Source organism: Dipodomys ordii, unplaced genomic scaffold, assembly GCF_000151885.1.
Source record: "Dipodomys ordii isolate 6190 unplaced genomic scaffold, Dord_2.0 Scaffold133, whole genome shotgun sequence".
Taxonomy (NCBI): Eukaryota; Metazoa; Chordata; class Mammalia; order Rodentia; family Heteromyidae; genus Dipodomys; species Dipodomys ordii.
In genome coordinates this window covers 5,068,402-5,091,994 of record NW_012267349.1, presented here as the reverse complement: position 1 = coordinate 5,091,994, position 23,593 = coordinate 5,068,402, and the positions used below count along the sequence as shown (strand labels likewise).

At 36.4% G+C, this 23,593-nt stretch overlaps 1 protein-coding gene across 1 annotated transcript in view; it reads right to left on the bottom strand.

Moving 5' to 3' along the window:
• Thsd7b (thrombospondin, type I, domain containing 7B) overlaps positions 1-23,593 on the bottom strand; it is a 793,597-nt gene that overhangs the window by 564,632 nt on the left and 205,372 nt on the right. Inside the window, exon 4 of the mRNA XM_013030805.1 lies at positions 11,116-11,285. Coding sequence (XP_012886259.1) covers positions 11,116-11,285 — 170 coding nt within the window. The remainder of the gene's footprint in view (positions 1-11,115; positions 11,286-23,593) is intronic.

Here is a 23,593-nt window from a genome sequence, read left to right as displayed (position 1 = left end):
GAGAGAGGGAGGGAGAAAGAAAGAGAGAGAGAAAAAAGGGAAGGGAAGGGAAGGAAAGGGAAGGGAGTTTTATTTGTGTGTGTGTGTGTGTGTGTGTGTGTGTGTGTGTGTGTGTGTGTGTGAAAATACCATACAGAGAGGTTACAATTACATGGGCAAGGTAATGAGTACATTTCTTATCAAGCATTGTTGCCCCCTCCTTTGTTAGGAAAGGGTCTTTTAGAAGGCAGAATTTTACCCATCTAAAGATGTCCATACCATCTTCCCTGGAACCTGTGAATATGTTGCATTATTTATAACAAGTGAATCAAACTTTGAGATAAAATCAAGGTTGACTTTTTTTTTTTTGGTTGGCCGTGGGGCTTGAACTCTGAGCCTGGGCACTGTCCCTCAGCTCTTCAGCTCAAGGCGAGCGCTCTACCACTTGAGCTACAGCACCACTTCTGGTTTTCTGGTGGTTTATTGGAGATAGGAGTCTCACGGTCTCTCCTGCCCGGCTGGCTTTGAACCACGATCCTCAGATCTCACCCTCCTGAGTAGCTAGGATTACAGGCGTGAGCCACCAGCACCCAGCTCAAGGTTGACTTTTATGATTAGAATTTTTATGATAGAATCCAGGTTGACCTGTATTATCCAGGTAGGTCTAATGTAATCATAGCTTCTTATGGATGAGAAGAAGTAGAGTTTGAAAGGTCTTTGAAGAGACTATGCTGCTGACTTTGAAAAGAGAGAAAGAAATTATGAGATAAGAACATCCTCTCCAGGAAGGGAATGGTAAAGAGCAGATTATTCCCTAGGGTTTCCAGAGGGAGTATGGGGTAGCCCTGTTAACACCTTGATTTTTTAGCCTACTGATACGCAGTGTGGACTTCTGACCTCCATTCTCGTCACGTAATAATTGTATAATGTTTTACAGAATTATTTTAAAGTTTTAGTGCACTGAATTTGTGGTAATTTGTTACTGCAGCAAGCAGAAGCCAATTTATGGATGAAATAGACATCACTGCGTACACAAGAGAGTTATCTGCCCCTCAAAGATTCATGCACCCCTTCTAAAATACAGTTACTGGGGAAAAGTGGCAGCCAACCAAGGAATGTACTCTTGAGGAATCCACCAACCCCCTACTGGCTTTTATGTACCAAGAACTAGCCATCATGCAGTGCCTCCTCTTCCAGGGACCAAGTGTACCAGGGCAAAGTCAAAATACATCAGATCTCATCTGTGATTCTCATGTTCTCTGCTGCTTTGATTATTAATGTGAGCCTCTAGACACAAAATGCAAACTCAGGCACAGAAAAGCTACCTAAACATGCCCAATACCACACAGCATGACTAAATTTAATGATTGTAAGGTAGGATGGACTAAGTTGAGCTGGAAAGGTTGGCAGGAGTCAAATGAATGGTGGCAGAGAATTTGAGTACAGAGGAAACCACTGAAGTCATTTTTCATGGGAATGGTATTTTCAGATAAGCTTTCTTATAGAACTGTTTGGGCAGGACTACTAGAGAAAAGAGCTAAGTTATTGGTAACAAAAACTATAGTTGATGTACATGTGTTCATCCTCTCAGCAAATTCTTTGGGCGAGAGAACATCTCAATATCCATTATACAGATGAGGAAACTGAAAGTTAAATAGACTAATTAACTTGTCTTGGGCTACAGAGCTTGTAACTGAAGGACAGAACTGTCAGCAGAACCATGTGATGAACATTGAAAAGATGTGCTCTATTTGGAAAGAGGTGAAGGTAGAAAGAGGTAGATCTGATATTTTCAGAGTAAAAATGTCATTGTGGCTCACAGGAGAGTACTAGAAGTAAAGGAGCAAATAAATAGAATAAACAAATTGTACTTAGCAGTACAAAAGAAGAATTTGGTAATAGACTGAATACGGCAATGATGTCAGTGGTAGTAAAAATATGAAAAGGTAGCAGAGAGAAACTGCTTCAGAAATGTTGAAACACTGCAAGATACTAGAAAAATAATCTCCAAGACAGGAATGGTAGGACAAAGAAGAAACCAGCGGAGGCAACACTGAATTAAAATGAGAACAGCTGATTCAAATAGAACTGGGTCCATATCTGAGCCTCTAGAATATTCAGAATTGGAATTGTTGAATAAAGTGCATCCAAAGCCACAAATATTTCTAAAAGCCTTAGAGTATCAGATCTTAAGACACCTCAGAGGTCTATGGCACATTTCCTATTGTTCGTCTGGTGCATGACATGCTTACAGTGAATTAAAGATCTGTGTAACTTCTCATATTCTTATTACCACCTCTTTTATAGCTCTTGGCTGATACTCGTCAAGCAGTAATAGCTATACAATGCAGAGATTTGAAAATTACTCAGAATATAAACATTAAGAGTTCTCAGTAATTAAATGGAACAGTAATTAAATGGCTTGAGTTAGTCAATTCACAATCTACACCTACATTGAACCATCCTGTTGTCTGCCATACATTCAATAAGAAGAAAAATGATAGAGAATAAAAGGAGCTGCAGCCAGACAAGTCACATTAAGATGCGCAGGATCTTGCAATTAGAAACTGGCTCAAACCCAGCTGGGGTTTCTGCTCTATTCTGAACACAGGAATCAGTGCTTTACCACTGTGCCTGAGAAAATGGCCAGAGGGCACGAAGAGTCATTTAACTATTCTTAAACACTGGCAGATCTAACTAAATGACTATTCCCTCTTGAGAATAGAATCTAATGAGAAGTTTAAACTAGAGCATGGGGAAAAATGCTGAATAGACTGAGTTGGTAAGAATGGCCCAACTGTCCTCCAGGAAGCTTTGAGTAATATGTGGATATTTCCTCTACATTCCCCTTGCCAGTGCATCTACACATTCAACAAAAATGGAGAAATAGATTTCAAGGCAATGACTTTTTGCAGGAATTCTGCTGCCAAGAAAAACCTCATTACTTCTTGGCTTGGTGTTAAAGAAAAACCCAGTTCAGCTGACAAAATGAAGTTGAGTACGACACTCTGCTAACAACTACAAATGTACTAGTCTCAGCATGTTTCTTTAAGCATAATCTGCTACTCTTAAAAGTGAAATTTAGCTGTTCATTAATGAAGTGCAGGTGTATATGAACAGTTGAAAAGAAAGTTGTCCCATAGTGAAAAAGAAATGCCCAAAATTAAATGGCTAAACTGTAGGCAGGAGTTTACATGCAGTTGATCAAAAATACCTACTGAATTCTCATCCACCTTTTGCCAGGCAATGTGCTAACTGCTGTGAAGTCTACCACAATGACTACAGTTTTCAAGTATAAAAGTTGAAATAAGTTGGAAGAAGTGAAGAGAAATGGAAGAGGAAGCAATATATAAAATAAAAGGTAAGAACTGAAGTTAAGGGAAAGTGAAAAAAAAAAAAGAAAGAAAATGAAGGAAAGATACCTTGCTGTTTAGTTTCTACCCTCCATCAAGTTGAGATTTTTTCCTCATCTATTGCAATAAATCATTCTTCTTTTCAACATGTATTTACTGAGTTTGGTTGTAGTCCACTGGAATGCAATATTTACAATGAGAATTTGGTGTTAATGCTTCATTGAGAAGGTGTAAGGTCTAGAAACAGTGAACAGAGTGACAAAGGCAATAATGCCAATGATTTCAAACAGATAGAAGCTAATGCATTGCTGCAAGATTATGGACTTGGTACTATAGAGTTTCAAAAATCAAACAAAAATAAACTGTCAATGAAAATGCATTGAAAACAAACACATTTTTAGATCTAGGTCTTTGACAATTTTCCTCCTCGATCGAGACAACATGCTTTAGTTTCAACAACATATTCAATAACTAGTTAGAAGTTGTTGTTGTTTTATTTTGTAATGGAATTCTTCAGCCACCATAGCTCTTACTCATTATCATTTCTTGTTTGTGTGGACTAGTCACAAGGCTGGTGTGCATGGTGCTAGACACAATATTTGGCTTCAAAATAATGTTTGCATTGGCCTACTTCACTTAATATCATTTTTTCCAGGTCTTTCCATTTCCTAACAAATGAGGCAATGTCATTCTTTCTGATGTAAGCATAGAATTCCATTGTGTACATATACCACATAGATCCCATGGTTTTCCTTATTTGCAATAACTAGTATATGTCTGAGACAAGCAGAAACAGTCAGATTAGTTGATGTCAGGCAAAATGAGCCCCAAGATAAAGACTCAGATGGTTTTCCTTTCTTGCTATTGTTTCTAACATATTTATAATATGATTTTTTTGTTGCTTTTTATGTCCCTCCCCCACAGTATAATCCCTGTTTTCACTGTATTTGATGTTGGTATAATTTGTGGAGGGGAAGGGAAAAACAAATTGTTTAAATAGGGATACAGGTAGACCCATTGCAACAATGAGATGTACAAGACATTATGTCGAAAAACAAACTTTACAACTTTGGGGGAGGGGGTGATAGGGCAGGGATGGTAAGGGTAAACAAAGGAGGAGGTAACAATGCTTAATAAGAAATGTGCTCATTACCTTGCTCATGTAATTGTAACCCCTCTGTATGGTATTTTCACAACAAAAAAACTTATTAATAAAAATAATAATGTTTACATTGAATTAAAGCAGGTGTTCTTCTCCCTTCATCCCTCCCTCCATTCCTCCCTCCCTCCCTCCCTCCCTCCCTTTCTTCCTTCCTTCCTTCCTTCCTTCCTTCCTTCCTTCCTTCCTATTGAGATCTTCAGATATGAGCCTCCTGAGTAGCTAGGATTACAGGTGTGAGCCACTGATACTCAGCCCATATCATTTATTTCAGAAGCAACTTCTACTCCATCTAAGGCATTGTGACAAAATATTTATTGTCTTATTTGTCCAGAACAATCTCTCTGGCTCTCATTTATACAATGTAAATTATACCTTGAGCTAAATAAATTAGGATATTTTAAATGTCATGAAGTGCATAATAATTTAATGAATACTTTAAAGTAGGAACTCTTTAATATCTTTGCTGAACACAACAATTCAATAAACATTTCCATTATCACACTAGGATAAGTTTGTTACACTTGATTAAAAAAATCACTAGCTGTAGAAATAAAAGCAATCAAAGAGAACGGAAAGAAACCAACCTCAATTTAGACTCCCAGTACCCTATTGCCTTTGAGGATTTAATGTTCCTTTACTCCTTTGTAAAACTTCACTCAGCTTTTACATTTTATATTAAAATATTTTAACTATATGTATACATATCAATCTGTGTTTTTATTAATAGGTATAATAATATATAATACACTAGATCATACGTAATCATCTAAATAATAAAATTATGTACCATGTAAAATATGTATATCTTAATATATTCATTATACACATAAATTATTACCAAACAATTTTATTCACCTATATCTGCTTCTTTTAGTAAAAATTTTTTAAACGTCTTTCTGCCCCATATAAAGTCTCATTCCTCCACTCAGGTTGCTGCTAAGTGAAGTTCTTAGCATACTACTTTCCTGATATCTTATTCTTACACACATATGAGCTTATTGACTCTAAAATCAATTTCTGAAGGCAAGCAAACAACATTTCAGTCCCCTTAAATATCATTTCCAATTGACCCTTCACAGATCTGTTCCTATGTTCAGCCTGTAGATTACTTTCTTTCACATCTTAACACTTTCCTGTATAATCAGGTATATTTACAAATAGAACCTGACCACTCACGAGAATTTCCTTTGCTGACTGAAGTTTTAATATACTTATATATTGCTAAGTATACTAGATTTCTTCTTAGTCTGCAGTAGGGAAAAAGTCTATAGTAAATGTTCACACTTTCAAAAATCAAGTATGAACTCCAGGATAGCACAAAGGCCTAGTGTTGCAGTGTCTTTGAAATTTCCTTCTTCTCAGTCATCTTCACATCAGTTCATAGGCCACCATTGAACACAAACATCTCCATTGCTATATACATGTTCTCCCCATCATCACTTAGAATAGTCTTTCCTACTGATTTTCCAAACATCCTACAAGACTTACCTCATATGTGAAGAAAATACTCATGCATTAATAATTTGTTTTAACAATATGATAATGTGTGAAGATCACAGCACTTAAAACATATACCATAATTTTTTCATTGCTTTTCTGAAAGAAAAGAAATTGTTAAGAGAAGTGCTTTTATAACCTAGTACATAACTCAAACCATTACATTTGAAAAAAATCATTATCACCTACTTAATCTCCCTAAATCCATACAGATTTTAAAATCAACTATTTCATGTTATCATATTTTATCATACAGTTCATATTATCAAAATTCCTGCTGAGTAAGCATTAAAACCCAGAATCTCAAATTTTGTAAGTCTTCAAACACTGTCTAACATTCTACAACATATTCTTTATCTGCTCATGAGTTCTTCTTATATTCTCTCAATTTGGGGCCCAGCCTGATAAAGACAATCTTACTAGCACAGAAGAGATTTGATAACTCACAGCTAGGTCTCATTCCTAATATAGCTATCTTCATTTAGTATCAAATAATGAATCTCAAATGTACATGCATGACATTAAAAAACATCCAAACAGAATCTGCTCAGCTACAACCACATCAACACCACTTCCTAATTTGTAAATATTGTTTGTTTTGCAATTCATCGTATGAATGAGCTCTATTTCTAAGACATTTTACTTTTTATTTTTGTTTTTTGTTTTTTGGATTTTTAGGCAAGCACTCTACCACTAAGCCACCTTCCCAGCCCTACTTTATATTTTTGATATACCAGTCTGTAGGTTATATTGTCATAAGTGGAATACATTTGCTCTGATCTTCATTAGATTATGAAAATATAGTATTTTTTCATCTTATCTTCTGATAAATTATCCTCAAATACAAGCTGAGTAGCTTTAATTCCATTTAAGAAAATGGCAAGGAAAAAGTGGTCTTACTAAATCCAATCTTTGAGATTTTCAGGTAAGCATTACAGATACTTTTGAATTATAAAATGGAAATACCATCCTCTCTAAAACACAAACTGGCAAAAGAAGTGCTTAAAAACTCTGTATTTCATTCCTAATTCTACTGTCTTGCCTAATATCACTGGTAATACTTCTGCTTTAGATTGTCAAAGCAGTATTAAGGCTGCATGTAAATCACCATCTGAACAGTGAAACAATTTCAGTAAATAACCCATTATATTGCTCTGGAAAGTGCCATGAATACCATCAAATAGACAATGGGACAACCCCAAAATAAGTCCTCAATGGGCCACATCAATGTCAACAATCACCTTTAGTATTTAGCCAATGCCAACTATTTGGAGGCCTTGGGAAACAATTGGCATTTTTAAAAATAAGGCATTGACTCATTACCTTACTCATGTAATTGTAACAGCATCTTTACAATAAAATAAAAATTTTTAAAATTCCACAAGGGATAGACACATGAAGAAATGCTCAACTTCTCTAGCCATAAAAGAAATGCAAATCAAGCCGGGCACCAGTGGCTTAGGCCTGTAATCCTAGCTACTCAAGAGGCTGAGTAATGAGGATCACAGTTCAAAGCCAGCCCGGGCAGAAAAAACCATGAGACTTTAATCTCCAATAAAACACCAGAAAACTGGAAGTGGCACGGTGGTTCAAGCAATAGAGAGCGCACCTTGCGCTGAAGAGCTGAGGGATAGCTCCCAAGCCCAGAGTTCAACTCCCATGACCAACAACAACAACAAAAAAGAAATGCAAATCAAGACAACATTGAGATCCCACCCTACACCAGTTAGAATGACTAAAATCAAGAAATCTAGTAACAACAGATGCTGAGGGGATATGGCTAAAAGGGAACCCTACTGCATTGGTGGTGGGAACACAAGTTTGTTCAACCACTTTGGAAAGCACTATGGAGGTTCCTCAAAAGACTCCACATAGAGCTCCCCTATGACCTAGCAATCCCACTTTTGGGCATTTACCCAGATGTTTACAAACAAGACCACACTAAAGCTACCAGCACAACTATGTTTATTGCAGCATTATTTACCATAGCTAAGATATGGAACCAACCCAGATGCCCCTCAGTAGATGAATGGATCAAGAAAATGTGAGATAGATAGATAGATAGACAGACAGACAGACAGACAGACAGACAGACAGACAGACAGACAGACAGACAGATAGATAGTAGATAGATAAATAGATAAATAGATAGATAGATAGATGAATTCTATGCACCCATCAGAAAGAATGACACTGCCCCATTTGTTCAGAAATGGAAAGACTTGGAAAAAATCATATTAAGGGAAGTTACCCACGCCCAAAGAATCATAGGTCCCATGGTTTCCCTTATTTGCAATAACTAGTATACATCTAGGCAAGCAGAAAAGGTCAAAAGCTATGTAAATATGACCATATAAGATGATGCTAAGCAAAATGAACACCATGATAGAGACACAAGAGGTTTTACCTTTCTTGCTGTTGTTTTTAATATATTTATAATGTACGATGTGATTTTTTGTTTCTTTTGTATGTTCTTCCCCCATGGTATAACTACCCTGTTTTCACTGTATTTGATTCCGGCTCACTGAATCTTGTATATACATTTTTCTAATTTGAGGAGGGGAAGGGAAATAACAAAATGCTGAAATAAGGATATACGTAGACCCATAGTAACAATGAGATGTACGCGACACTATGTTGAAAACAAACTCTACAACTCCTGGGGCAGGTGGGCAGGGATGAGTTGGGATGTGGGGAGAGGAGGAATGGTAGGGGAAAAACAAAGGAGGAAGAAACAATGCTCCGTAGGATATGTACTCATTACCTTACTATGTAACTGTAACCTCTGTATAGTATTTTTACAATAAAAATATATTAAAAATTCAGCAAGGGGAAAAAAGAAAAATATTATGGCATCTAGTAACTTTAGAGCTTCATTCTGTACATGATATTTCATGATATATTCATGAAAATGGAACTAAGACGGTAATTTACTCTAAGACTGGGTTCTTGGAATGTACCATAACTAGCTCACAGTAGATAGTGGGATTTTATGGGAGGGAAAGTCAACTATGGCACTCCAGGGAATGAGAGAAACTAACCTTGTGGTGAGATCATTTATAACTGGGAAGAGAGTTCCTAAAATCAATGCAACTAAATGACCTTTTCACAAAAATCTTAAATAGTAATTTTTTAATGATGAAGACAGTTTTTAAAACACTGAAATTTAAGAAATACCAATAACTTGGCTTTTTGTAATATTTAGTTTTGCCTACTTAATTTGGTGAACCATCCCTAGTCACTTATAGTAGGAACTCAATTTTTCTCTTGGGTTTTACTTGGACCAAAAAGAAAATTTTATATATACTGCCAGGTTGTCCAAGGAATACCTATTTAAAAAAACTAAGAATGCAAATATTTCCATAAAAAGAAAGGAGTTGGTGAATAATCCTGCTGGTTCATCTGTACTAAAAAGCAAACAAAACCTTTGATAACAAATACAAAGGTAAATGGTAGCCATACCATGGCTTTAATGTGGATGTGCTATACAACACAGCAATTTTGCCTGCTGTATTCAACTCTGTCTATGAGCACTCTGTCTATGAGCATATCACTATGTTTACACCTTGGTGCCACATATAGACTTCCCTATCCTCAGAACTAGGAAATAGACTGGGGGCTTTTTAGGTACTTTTTTCTTCCATGTGAACGCAAGGATGAATTGGCCCAAAGTGTTTTCTTTTTTTAGATGCTTGAGGCAGAGAGGCTGCTAAATCTGTCATCAAAACACCTTTTTATTTCCCCTCCCACCATGTAACATCTAATTCTCGATTTTAAAACTCCATATTACAATTTTCTTCTAAATTGCAAACTTCCATTAAGTATGCTGGAAATAGTGAGGTTGAAGAAACTTTGGTACTAGGTGATACATAAGAGATGCTACTTTTATTAAAGAAACTTTAATAAGGTGAAAAATCCCAAAATGGAAGATACTAGGTTGAAGCTGAAAATAGAAACGTCATAATATGGCAATTCTATAAAATTTTATTTGTATGTTGATCCTTGGAGATCCTAAAACTACAGTCGGTAGTAAAAAGTAAGAAAAATGGAGTTGGCATAGAAAACTATCGCTAAAGTTTAAGAGAATAACCTGGAGCTTTTCATCTAAACAGAGTGCTCCCAAATTCAAAGGAGTAACTACTCTCCTTTAGTTCCAAAACAGAAAGTTTTCATGTTATTTTGTTCCATAAATGAAATTATGATAGTCCTAGGGTACGGTCATAGTGGAACTGAGAGACCATGTCATAAATAAAGATACCTAGCATAGGAAGATTTAGTGGACTGAAAGGAAGCATTACCTTAGCAAAAAACTTGCATCTTGCCATCCTACCCAAAGGCCATAGAAGTGTGGACTCATACATGGCAAGCGAAGTTACACCACACATTCAAATGACATTATTTATGTTTCCAAAATGGGTATAGGCCATGCACACTTCTAGAATACAAGCACTCTTGTATACTCTTAACTTTACAATCAATTTGCCTACATGCCTCTGTTCCTTAGTCTGTGTTCACTATTTCAAACTTTACACCAAATGGTCTAATAGCTGACATGGTATTCACCTAATAGAATATTACTGCAGAGGGCTACTGCCTTTCCTCTTCCTGCACACTTCCTAAATTTGACAGGGACATATTGGCAAAAATTTACCTTTTCAAAATGCCTTGAGGAGAAAAACGCATACTATAATATTAATTTACTCCAGCATATATACATGTATATGTATATATAATATAACATACAATATTATATTTTATATATAATACTCTTACTCCAGCATATCTGTACCTTCGTATAGACCATTCATTCATACCTTAGGTGTATTTCCTCATTAACTTTAATAATGATCCTTAGTGACAACTGTTTATATTAGTACCACTATTTTTTACTATATCAAATTTCTGCAAGTTAGAAAAATAGTATAATATTCAATGAAACACATGTTAAATATTAAGAATAAATTATTTATTATATTTATGATCTTATATGTTGCATGTTATTATAATTATTAATAAACAATAAATGTTAGTAGTCTGTCACATTAAAAAATATTAAAAGGCAGTGTTGGAGTTGATTTCTCTTCCAACCACCAGCCCCATCTGTTTCAGAACCAGCTGCATTACCTTCCTTGGTCCTTTGTGTGGTGGTTGTTGGGAGACTCTCTGCACAGTACACTTCCCGGGTTTGGATCCCACCGCCACACACCGGTCCTGTTTCATGCCAATGAGGGTCTTGCTGCTTGAGGAGGAGAGAGACTTGGCATTCTGACCATTCTGATGTTCTCCAGGAATACCTGTGTCATTGAATTTATTTAAAAGACAAAAATAAGAAAAATATGCAATTATAAAGAAAACATGTGACATAAGTATGCATGAAAATCTCCTTCTAGGCCCACATTTTTACCTGTGGATAAAGAAGTCTATGGGCTAGAATTTTTTTTTTGGTCGGTCATGGGGGCTAAGCTCTGGGATGGGCGCTGTCCCTCAACTCTTCAGCTCAAGGCTAGCACCCTACCACTTGAGCTCACTTCCAGCTTTTTTCTGCTTGTGTTGTGGTGAGGAATTGAACCCAGGGCCCCAAGCATGCAAGACATGCACTCTGCCACTGAGCCAACTTGCTAGCCCCTGGGATAGAATTTTGAAATCCCTTTTACTTTCTAAATAAAATCAAAGCAGTCTATTATGGCATCAGATAGCACAGACTGGCCAAACAGAGAAGGTAACAAGGATATGTGCAAATATGTTCCAACTGTGAAGCTGGAAAAGAATGAAGAAAGAGCTGGAAATCCAATGAATGAAAGTTGTGGCTGCTGGAATTTCCATTGGGTTCCACTTTATGGACTGTACAAGGCTGTGCCCTTCTTTTGTAACTAATAGGACAGTGTATGGATGTGTGGAGTTGCAAATATTATATAAAATAGCACAGATAATCTCCAACATCTCAATCTGCTTGGTGTAGGGACTTTTTTCTCACCATTAACCTCTTAATATGAGTACAAATATTATACATTAAAAATTAGTAAGCACTGCTATATGGTACTATATTTAGTTGATGCATATGTTTTATAGCCATATGCAGCCATTGGCGTTTATAAACTGACTTAGGAATGGATCTGTCAAGTTTATTAGAAATGCTCTAATAGACACACATATACACACACACACACAAAACAAGATGGAAATGCTCTAATATACACACATGAACCAAACAAGATGGAATTTGTACATAACTTACAGGAAATGAAAGAACTGTCATAACACTTCATACCTGAAGAACTGTTGCACATAATTTCTCTTAGTTGGAATTATTACAGAATTTTTAAACCCACAGCATTCCTATAACCCTATAAGATTCATATAAACACCAACAGACTCATTAACTTCTGCAAGAATAAAGAAAATTCTCACATATGCCTTCATACTTCAGATTTGAAGAAAAAAATCCTCCATGTTGTAATTGCTTAAAATAAGAACCTAAAACCAATAAAAGATAACATATGTCACAAGGACCTTGGCCTTATGGAAACTAGAGTGAAATTGAAATTAAGCAACAGATGCCAAAGTAAGGAAGCAGATGTCTAGAAAAATTAATAGTGACCAAACCGATATTATTATTCTAAAAGTCTTGAAAACTGAGAATAATTAGCCTCACATAATAACAAATTAGGCATTCTTTGAGGCTGATTGTGACATAGATTTTTCTCTCATTCTCACTACTGCCTTCCCACATGGTTATCCAGACATAAAATTTTGTCAGTAGGCAAAAGTTTGGAGTGAAGAGTTCAGATCTTTCTCATGCCAAATGAACATACAAACCATGCATCTAATTCCTCGCTATGGAAACCAACTGAGAGAGCTTCTCTCATGTCCCAAACTCAATACCACACTGTATTCTAGGATAACATACAATTTAAAAAATGGGGGATGAACGATTAACAAGCTCTCATTTCAAATCCTCTTTTACTAAGAATTCTCTATCAGTTTCCTGGCAAGTAAGGAGCCAGATACAACAGCTAACTCCAACTTTCCTAAAACAGGCAAAAGTAAATAGGGTAGCTTAGATGATGAACATGTTGTAGTACCAAAACAACTGACTTGAATATGATGAGCCTTGACACTCATTAGTCATTTGACCTCATTGTAAGTTTTATTTTCCCATTTTTAATGATGGGGATAAAAACACCAGCCTTAACTCTGGTATATGATAAGTGTTTGCTAAATGTTCCCCTTCTTCTTATGTCAATCTATATGTTGTATTTGACTCTTGTAGAGTCAGAAAACATGCACACACACATACACACACACACACACAAGTACACACACATACAAGCATATATACAAACAAGCACACATGCAATTCACCTTTTATTTATGATAAGTCCACTTGTTTCATCAAAATTCCCAATATTAGAGAGTTAGGATTTCCACAGTCTAATTTCCAACAACCAAAGTTCAAAAAATAACATTTTAAAGCCAACTTTAAAATTTGGGCAAATCACAGTAATTTATTTGCTTGCTTGAAAGGAATAGGCCACACTGTATGAAATGCTTTTCCAATTAATTTATCATGACCCTATAAAAACCAGCAATGGAGGAATCTTGGAAGTCATTATGAAGAAATATGAAAAGGAAAGTTTAATTACTATGGTTTAATATAAAGTAACAAAAAACACTGTTGGAAGCTCATTAACCAAAAACTTCCACCTTTTATTCACTGGCAATCGACAAAAATCTCTAAAGAAATGTAAGACATTTATCATTATTACTATTGTTTACCACTTCAGAGAAAATACCAACCCAGCAAGAGGCAGAGAATACAAATGCACTCCAGTAAAGGCCTCTATGCTCCTTTTTTAAAATGTGGGTCTTTTCATAGTCTTTGCTCATCCTTTTTGATTTTATGTTTTTTTCAAAAGCTCCATTTATGTTTAGTCACAAATCATCCGGAGGCCATGAAAACTGAATGTCCTGAACTCCAACAACTCGAGACACTGTCCCCAGGATCTGACAGAATAAGAAATCAAAGGAGTACATTCAGTTAAGACTTACTCCTTGCTCTTTTAGAAGTAGTTACAGAGATTGTTGCCCCTCCTTCCCCCCAGCCTCAGGGAAACCTGGCTTCCTAGTATCTGGGATCCTTTTAGTGGTAAAGCCTGTGTTAAAGACCAGGTGCATCCATGCCTCTTTCTCCCAATTCTGATGCCTTTCAATATATTTTCATTTCGTCCTTTTGCTTAGGATGAAACATGCAGAGTCATATAGTCCATAGTCCTACACCCATCTGTGAGCAGCACTTTGAAATCAACTGTCGAAATACCTCAAGTAGAAGAGATGAACATGAAATAAAAGAAATGAATCAATTTTCATGGCCTCCTACACTTGCAAAAGTATAGGATCAATTGGCTTCTTTTCAAAGGTCTGGCTGTGTAGCACAAACATGGCACTAATTTACATGAATTACAACAAAGGCATCATGACAGATCCCTCAAATAATAAAAATAGCAGCCAACATTTTCTGCCTGTTTATTCTGTGCCAAGCACTTTATTAATGAATTTAGGTGTAGTATTTCATTATATTCTCCCAACAACTCCCATAATTTAAAAAATTATTTTCCCCTTACCCCAGTTAGAATGGCTAAAATCAAGAAATCTAGTAACAACAGATGCTGGAGGGGATGTGGCTAAAAGGAAACCCTACTGCATTGGTGGTGCGAGTGTAAACTTGTTCAACCACTTTGAAAAGTATTATGGAGGGTCCTCAGAAGACTCCACATAGAGCTCCCCTATGACCCAGCAATCCCACTTTTGGGCATTTACCCAAATGATCACAAACAAGACCACACTAAAGCTACCACCACAACTATGTTTATTGCAGCATTATTCACCATAGCTAACCCAGATGCCCCTCAGTAGATGAATGGATCAAGAAAATGTGATATAGATAGATAGATAGATAGATAGATAGATAGATAGATAGATAGATAGAGATATATCTATATATATAATGGAATTCTAGGTCTTGATCAGAAAAAATGACAGTGCCCCATTTGTTAGGAAATGGAAAGACTTGGAAAAAATCATATTAAGTGAAGTGAGCCAGACCAAAAGAAACATAGATCCCATTGTTTCCCTTATTTGCAATAACAAGTATACATCTAGGCAAACAGAAAAGGTCAAAAGTTATGTAGATATGACCATATAAGATGAAATGAACCCCAAGATATGGACACAAGAGGTTTTATCTTTCTTGCTGTTGTTTTTAATGTACTTATAATGTAACATGTGATTTTTTGGTCTCTTTTATATGTTCTTCCTCCATGGTATAAACCCTGTTTTCACTATATTTGATTCTGGTATGCTGCATCTTGTTTACACATTTTTCTAATTTGAGGAAGGGAAGGAAAACAATGATATGTTGAAACAAAGATACAGGTTGACCCATTTTAACAATGAGATGTACAAGACACTATGTTGAAAATGAACTTTACAACTTGGGAGGGGAGAGGGATAAGTTATGGGGGTGGAGAGGGAAGGGATGTTAGGGAAAAACGAATGAGAGGGTAACAATGCTCAATAGAAAAGTTACTCATTACCCTACTCACGTAACTATAATCCCTCTGTATAGTATCTTTACAATAAAAATATATATTAAAATATTTTCCCCATTTGATGAGAGGGATTGGTGTAGAGAGTGAGTAACTCTCCCAGGGTCATGTTAAGTAAGCAGAAGATAAGGAGTTAAATCAGTAGAAAATTCATGAAGTTCAACCAGGTGAAATTGAATACAAGTTCAGTAAAAACAGGTACCTGTTTCATTATTAAAGGGACAAACCAATGTTGGATTGGTTGAAAGAAGTTATGTTCTAGACACACACACACACACACACACACACACACATACATATATACTCACACACACCTACTTCTTTGGTCACAATGATATTGTTAGTGACAAATGATACATGGACAACATAATGGTTCTTCTAATTTCAAATGGAAATAGTCTGAGAATATCTTATCTCCAATAATGTTATAATTATAGCACAGTCAGTCAAACTTTAGCATTTTTAAAGAGATAATAGCAGTGTTGAAAGATAATGAAATACAAGCAAAATAAAGGAATCTCTGTTAGTAGAATTCCCACTAGTGGGTACAATTCTTTTAAATAAATACCTGAAAACAAATACCCCACATTGCTTCCTGGTTACTCTGAACATTAGGTAATCTTGTAACACACTCACATGAGAAAATCTATGTCCCTGCTTTTATAAATGAGCATACTGTAAGCACTTCTGAAGCTCCAAACCTTGAAGAATGAGAAAACTAATAACTCAAATACAGAATCTATGCCAAAGACAATGCTTGCTTGCAAGGACATTTTAGTTAAGATAAAGTTATGTATGAGAAACTGAAATCAGAAAGAGGAAACAAGTGTTTTCTACTAGAAAGAGAAATAAGAACACATTCACTAATTCACTTATTTATTCTTTCACCCTTTCCTGTACCAAGTAAACAATAGAGCAGCACAGCACTGAAGATGCCAAAGACCATGACCCTGAGAAAATTACCTTCCAGTGGGATGGACAGACAGACCAGCATCAATACCCAGCATGGTACCAGAGAACACATAGAAGAGAGACATTGGCAAAGAGATATTTCAGCACCACACCAAGGAAAGTCCTCAGAGTACTAAATAACATGAGGCACTAAGCACAAGGCTGATGGACTGGAAGCACTCTAGGTAGAATAGAACTTGTTCAAAAGCCAAGGTGGAAGAGTTTTTGGCCTTCTCTAGGAACAGAACAGATACCAGTATGGTGAAGTAGGTTACGGAGTAGAATGGCAGAGGGAGGAAATGAGGGGTAGTATTGTAGGCTAGAGCAAGAACTATATTATTCCAAACATGAGAGAAGGTCATGGAATCTTTTTGGAATAGTGGCAACATAGTGATATGATTTAAGTGGCTTGGAAGTGGGGACTGGGAAAGGTGATATGGAAGGTGTGAGACACATTTGGAGGCTTTTGCTAGGCTGAGAGAGCTGATGGTGGCTTCAGCTGCAGAAGCCATTTTGAATCTAGTGAGAAGTGATTGTATCCTGGATATAGTTTGAAGGTGGAGATGACCTTCTAATCTACTAAACATGAGTTGGGGAGAAAAAAGAGTGCTGAATGGTTCTATGTTTTTCCTTTGCCCCACCTTTCAATAGTACAATTTCAGTAAAAATAATTCAGTGTTTCTGAAAATTTAGCTAATAAAAATTCAAAAACACTGAGATTTCTCAATCATGTATTGAGCTATATGATTTAGTGTTTCCCCCATCTACCTTCTTGAATTTATCTTTGAGTCTTTCTCCCTATTCTTGAAGTTTATTGCTCAATTTCTTAATAACCTCTCTATGATTTAAGTCTACTCAGAAGTGCCCAACAAATGTTGGTGAAATGATGTAGAAAAGAAATAGAGCTGAATATGCTACAGTTCTGTTTTTCTATGAATGAGGTAGAAAAGATCTAAGACTTAATATGCTACAGTTCTCATGAGATATATGCACCAGAGTTCAGGAGGAAGATGGTTTGAGATCAACCAGGCAAAATATTTATTGAGACTCTATCTCTAAACTGGTGGGGTGGTGCATGCCCATCATTCCACTGTGGACTAAGGCTAGCCTCAAGTTGAAATATGAAACCCTGTGAAGCCATACACTATTCAAAAAATAAACCTGAAATATAAAATCTCAGGAACATGCTTCAAGTGGCAAAGCACCTACCTTGAATGCTCAAGACCTTGAGTTCAAAACCATCTACTGTGAAATAAGAAGTGCAAGGAAACCAATGTTAATTCAAAGAAAAGAATTTTTGCACTAAGGATATACATGCTGTCTTCTAAAAGAAAACTGGAAAGCTGGCTGTGGGGCACACACCTGTAATGCAAGCACATGTAGGGCTGAAGCAGAAGGGTTAACAGTTTAAAAGCCAGCATTGCCTACAAAGAAAAATTCAACAGAGCCAGTCTGGGGAGGGAAGGGAAGGAAGTTTAGGTGAAGCTTTGGAATTAAATAGCTCATCCAGTTTAGCTTCTGAGGGATACTCTAATCAAGAGACACTTCTTACACTGAGATAGGGAACATCATTAGAAAGGAAGTCTATTAAGCAATGAGTACATCCATCCTCAGTTGGCAAAGCCTAGAGAAGTAGGAACAAATAGTGATGACATATTGTCACCTACGGTAACATAAAGTGATTACAACCACAATAAGATCCTAGGACCATGACAGTTTTACAGAATTTGAGCTTTGTCACCCTCAGAAAGCTTAGAATTGCTTACAAAGAATGGGTTTCCTTCCTTGTTCTTCTGAAGGTTTAGATTTAAAGCATAGCAACATAGAATAGAATCTGAAGTGATTTAATGAGGATAGATTGAAAGAATAATTATATTAGTTAATTGTCATGTTTTGACTGAGCACATATAGATTTTACAAATGCTCCTGGAGCTGAAACTCTACTGCAAGGTATTCAAATGAATTGTGTGCGTATATTAAAAATCAGTGTAGTGCAGCACGACTAATTTATGATAATGTCTGTTGTCCTTTTAAAGTTGTAAATGCATTTAGAAAAGAATTAACTTGTCATTTTTTTTTGCTGAACAGACGACCAACATAAAGGGAACTGATCAAGCTTTATACATTTTACGGTCTAGTAATTTTTTATTGGATAGAGTGGGGTTATTGATTATGGAAAGCTACTCTGAAGTGCAAAGCTCTTTGCTCTTTGGCAGATGGTTGGGCTAGCAAACTCCACACATGTATTATTAATAGACTTCTATCACTATGCACTGCACTTAACAGTACGTTAACTTTCTTAGACAAACTGGGGAACAAATCTTCCATACAGGAGGGCTTTAAGTGGCACAATGGGGACTCATGAAAAAAACATACACTAGTAATAGATAGATCCAATAAAAAGGTGTCTGTCACCTATTGAAATAATTTCCACTCCTTTAAAATGTTGTTTCTTTTTGAAAATGAATTCTGCTGGAGATTTTAGGTTATGACTTCTCCATTGCTGCAGAAACACTGCTTAAACAATAACAAATGTTTCTTTTAAGAAACCATTAATTTATTCTATACCTCTTTATTGAGCTCCTATTGCATAGATGGTGTTAGGTGCACTGATAGAAATCAGTGGGAAGCTGGATGGGTACCTGTGGCTTGTGTTATACTCCTGACTACTCAAGGTATCTGATTATCAGAAAACTGAAGTTCAGAGCCAGCCTGGATAGACAAATCCCAGAGACTTTATCTCCAATTAACCAGTAAAATGACAAAAGTGGAGATGTGGCTCAAGTGTTGAACCATCAGCTTTGAGCAAAGAAGTTAAAGGAGAACACAAGGCCCTGAGTTCAGGTTCTACTATTGGCTTAAAACAGGTGAGAGAGGGAGAGGAGAGAGAGAAAGAAGAACAAAAAAGGGGAAAAGGAGAGGAAGGAAAAGGGGGAGGAGGAATAAGAGAGGGAAAGTAGAGTAGGAGAGAGATCAATGGGAGTATAAAGAAGGTATAAATACTTTGTGTAATATTGCTCTGGAACTGACCTAACCTGAGCATTCTCTCATTCATTCCTTCATTTCCACAATGTTACTATGCGTGTACTATGAATCAGAAGCTTTGTTAGTTGTTGTTCACTTCAGGGTATGGAAGGAAAGAAGTAAAACAGATATTCATATTAAGATGTATGAGGTGATGGGTAGAAATATTGCTATTAAAAATTTTTTCAAATGTTGGAGATCACACTACACAGAATTCTTATGATAAATAAATCAAGTGAATATTAAGTGAAAGCTTTCAGTTTTCTGACTTAAGCAGTGATTAACTCAAGGCTAAGGTAAAGCAGGTGTCAAAAAATAATTCCCTGAAAAGCATGCAACTATGTTTCAATGGATAAAAGAAACAAACAACTAGGCTAAATTGTTACTCCATCTTTTCCTTTCCACTCTCCTTGGTTTAATAGTCTCCTAAAAACGTCCACCAGTGAATCATCAGACTTTTCTCAAAAAAAAAAAAGAATTCTATCAAGAAAGTATAAAATTGAGTTCAGTGCCTCACAAAGATGTTGTAGACAACCAGGCTTTTCTCCGGGGGTTGTTTAAATAAGCAAATCAAAGTGGGATGCAGGGGGCTCAGATACAGCTCTCAGCATGGGTTTGTACAGATACGCATTTTTTGTATAGGATTTCTAGCCTAGCTATCATAAGGATAAATTCACACACACACACACACACACACACACACACACACACACACACCAGAAACAAGAAAGTCTATCTATTCAGTGACAGGCCAAGGCATTGGAAGGATATTTAACAAATTAGCTTTCCTATTTAGTAATGTCACATAGTCTCATACCATCATCTGTGAAGCTTCTTCCTGAAGCTTTTTAAAGAGACTTAATCTGCACTGGTACTCATCACCATTTAACAGTGCTGTCTGCTATTCAACTTCAAACTTTAACTTTTTAAGAGGGAGAACAGCTATTTTCAAATAAAAACTGTTGTTACCCATGGGGTGGCAGAAATTGCTGGCTGGTCATCTGAGGTGTCACTTATTAAACAGATGCTCACAGTTGATCTATTTTTCAATTCATGTTTATGTTAGTTGCGGGGACTTAAACCAGAGTGAGGTTAGTCTTGATTCCTATCTATACCAGAACCAAGGTGTGTCTTAGTCCCTGGACATTCACCATTTAAGGTATTACTGTCCCTCGTCCTTTTGCTTTATTCCATCTAAATGAAAGAAAGCTACTTAGGAGCATTGGAATGCATTTCACTTTCCCTTTGGTTGAGATGTAATATCTAACACCTCAGACTATAATCAGAACACAGGATAGAACCATGCCAAGGTAGCTTATACAATAACAACAGATAACCACACAGAGTGAAGGTGGCAAGAGCCATGAGCATTTCTCCTTCTTCTCCAACATGAACTCCCCTACGATGCAATGTGGGTACACTGCAAGTAAGGGGAACATGAAATGACAAGTAGATTATAAATCTGAAGAATAAGGTTTCTTGGGGTTCATGGAGTCTGGTCCAAAACTACATCTCTACTGGGCACCAGTGGCTCTTCTTATAATCTTAGCTACCAGGAAGCTGAAACCTTAAGATCATGATCAATCAAAAGTCCATTTTTGTGTATGAGATGTACATGTAAGAGGGAATGTGATTCCTACAATAGTTGGCAATGTGAGGAGTTGTTAACTCACACATGATGGCTCTGAGAATAAAGTTGATGGAAAAGCTAAGGGGAAAAAAAGATCATGGTTGGAGCCAGCCTGATCCACAAATCTGTGAGGCTCTTATCACCATTTAACCATTTTCAAAAAGGCAGAAATGAAGACAAGATTCAAGTGGTAGAGCAATAGCCCTTAGCAAAAAAAAGCCAAGTGAGAGCATGAGGCCTGATAATAATAGAAACACAAACATATGCATACACAACTTTGTTCCTCTGAAACAAATTCAAGGCTACCCAGTGCTAATTCTCTGTATTTCTACATTTCCAAGTCAGCACAATACTCTGTCTTTTTTTACATTAAGTTATTTGCTCCAAGGCAACTTCCAAAGAATTTCTTTGCTATATCCCTTTCTTGGAATATTTTCCTCTAATTACATGAGTGGCTATTCAGTCTTTCGATAATAACCCTATGTTCAAATGAGGCCTCTTTAGCAAGCTTATTCAATTCTGTAACTAATGCTGAGGCTTATCACACCATTCCAGAAATTTCTGCCTATACCTTGCTCTTGTAATTTATTTTTTCTGTAACTCAAGCATATAGTTCCTTTATTATTATTATTTTGATTTGATCATCTACATTGAAGTTCAAGGCCCAATGAAGGAGGGACACGTGCATATAATGTCTCTTCTGCCTCTCAAATACACACTTGACACTGTGCTTGGCACAAAGTGAGAGCTCAGTGTGTATTTATGAAATGAGTAGACACATCTCCAATCGCAATGAGATAGAGTAATAGCAAATATGTTGTAAGATAGTTTAATAAAAGTGTTATGAAAAAATCACAGGAACTTACATTTTCCTGCTGGGGAGAAACAGGGTGAATAAAATTGGTCAATATATATGAATTACACATTAATTCTAGGAAAGGAGATATAGGCATTTTGTTACATAATAGATTTACTTCCATTTCCTTTGTTCAGGATGAATTTTTTTTTTTTTTTGAGTCCGGTTGTGGGCCTGGCACTGTCCCTCAGCTCTTCAGCTCAAGGCTAGCACTCTACCACTTGAGCCACAGCGCCACTTCCGGCTTTTTTCTTTTTGCGTATGTGGTGCTGAGGAATTGAACCCAGGGCCCCATGCATGCAAGGCAAGTGCTCTACCACTGAGCCACCTTCCCAGCCCTGTTCAGGATGAATTTTCATCACCACTGTCAAAGTAGAAACAAGCAACCCTTATGCTAAATAATCCGTCTTTCTTATGGTAGAGGCCACAGCCCAGATTTCAGACAAGTAAGAATGTTAATTTTGTTGCTTTTATTTATTCATTCTTCTTCCCACAACCATGTGGAATCCTTAGTTAGTGCATCATTTTCCCTAGTATCTCAGAAACCCAGTATCTCAGAAAATTCTTCAAAACTTGTATGTCTGACAGATTTATCATTTACAAGCATTTTTATTTCCTCATTTGATTTAAATAAATGCCAAACTCAGTGGCACATTTAAATGGAATAGAATGTCAATTTAGACCCTTTCCACTCTCAAAACTGTTCCACTTGGATGACAAACTATATTATAAGTAGGGTTTATATTTAATTTATAACTATGAAAATTGTTGGTACACTGTAACTTATAATTATAAACTCAGATTTTCTATTCCTGCCTTCCTACTACCATTGAGAAAATTCTGAATTAACTTTTATAGGGGGGAAAATTCTAAATTACCCAGAATAAACAAAATTCTACCTTGTGAAATTACTATGGTTTGTGTTTCAAGAAAAGGAAGGGTTTTCTTTACAGAGGAAGCAAGTACACCTGTCAATAGCAGCAATGATCACTTTTGTAGCACTTTGTTATGCTAAGCACAGAATGTGGCATCCTCCATGCCTTGTCTTGAGCTATTCAAGCCTCTGCATTATTATTGTCACAAAACAAAATTATCTATCTTCTAAAAAGAAAAAAAATGTCATAGGAAACATGTGTATCTTGTTCAAGGTCACACAGCTGTTAAATGGAGGAGACAGAATTTTAATCCAGGTATATGAATCTTCAAAGACACAGAGATGACAAAGTTATGTCATCTCCAAGCCCCTGTTTTGATTCAAACTCAATGCTTTGAAAACATATAGTGTACACATAAGAAAGAATCAGTGGGAATGTGTGTTTCTCTGATTGTGAAGTAAAGAATGATAAGAATCTAGGTGGTCATACTGATAAAAAGAAATAAACCATCAGTGTATATAGTATGTGTTCAATCAGCACTGCTTCCAGTTGGGAGGTAAGGGATGGAGAACTAACAATCTCACCACAAAAACTGGTTTTTTAACTTATGCATCAAAAGGTCTATTATTTCCAGGTTAAGGAATGGCCAGGTTCCGCTCAT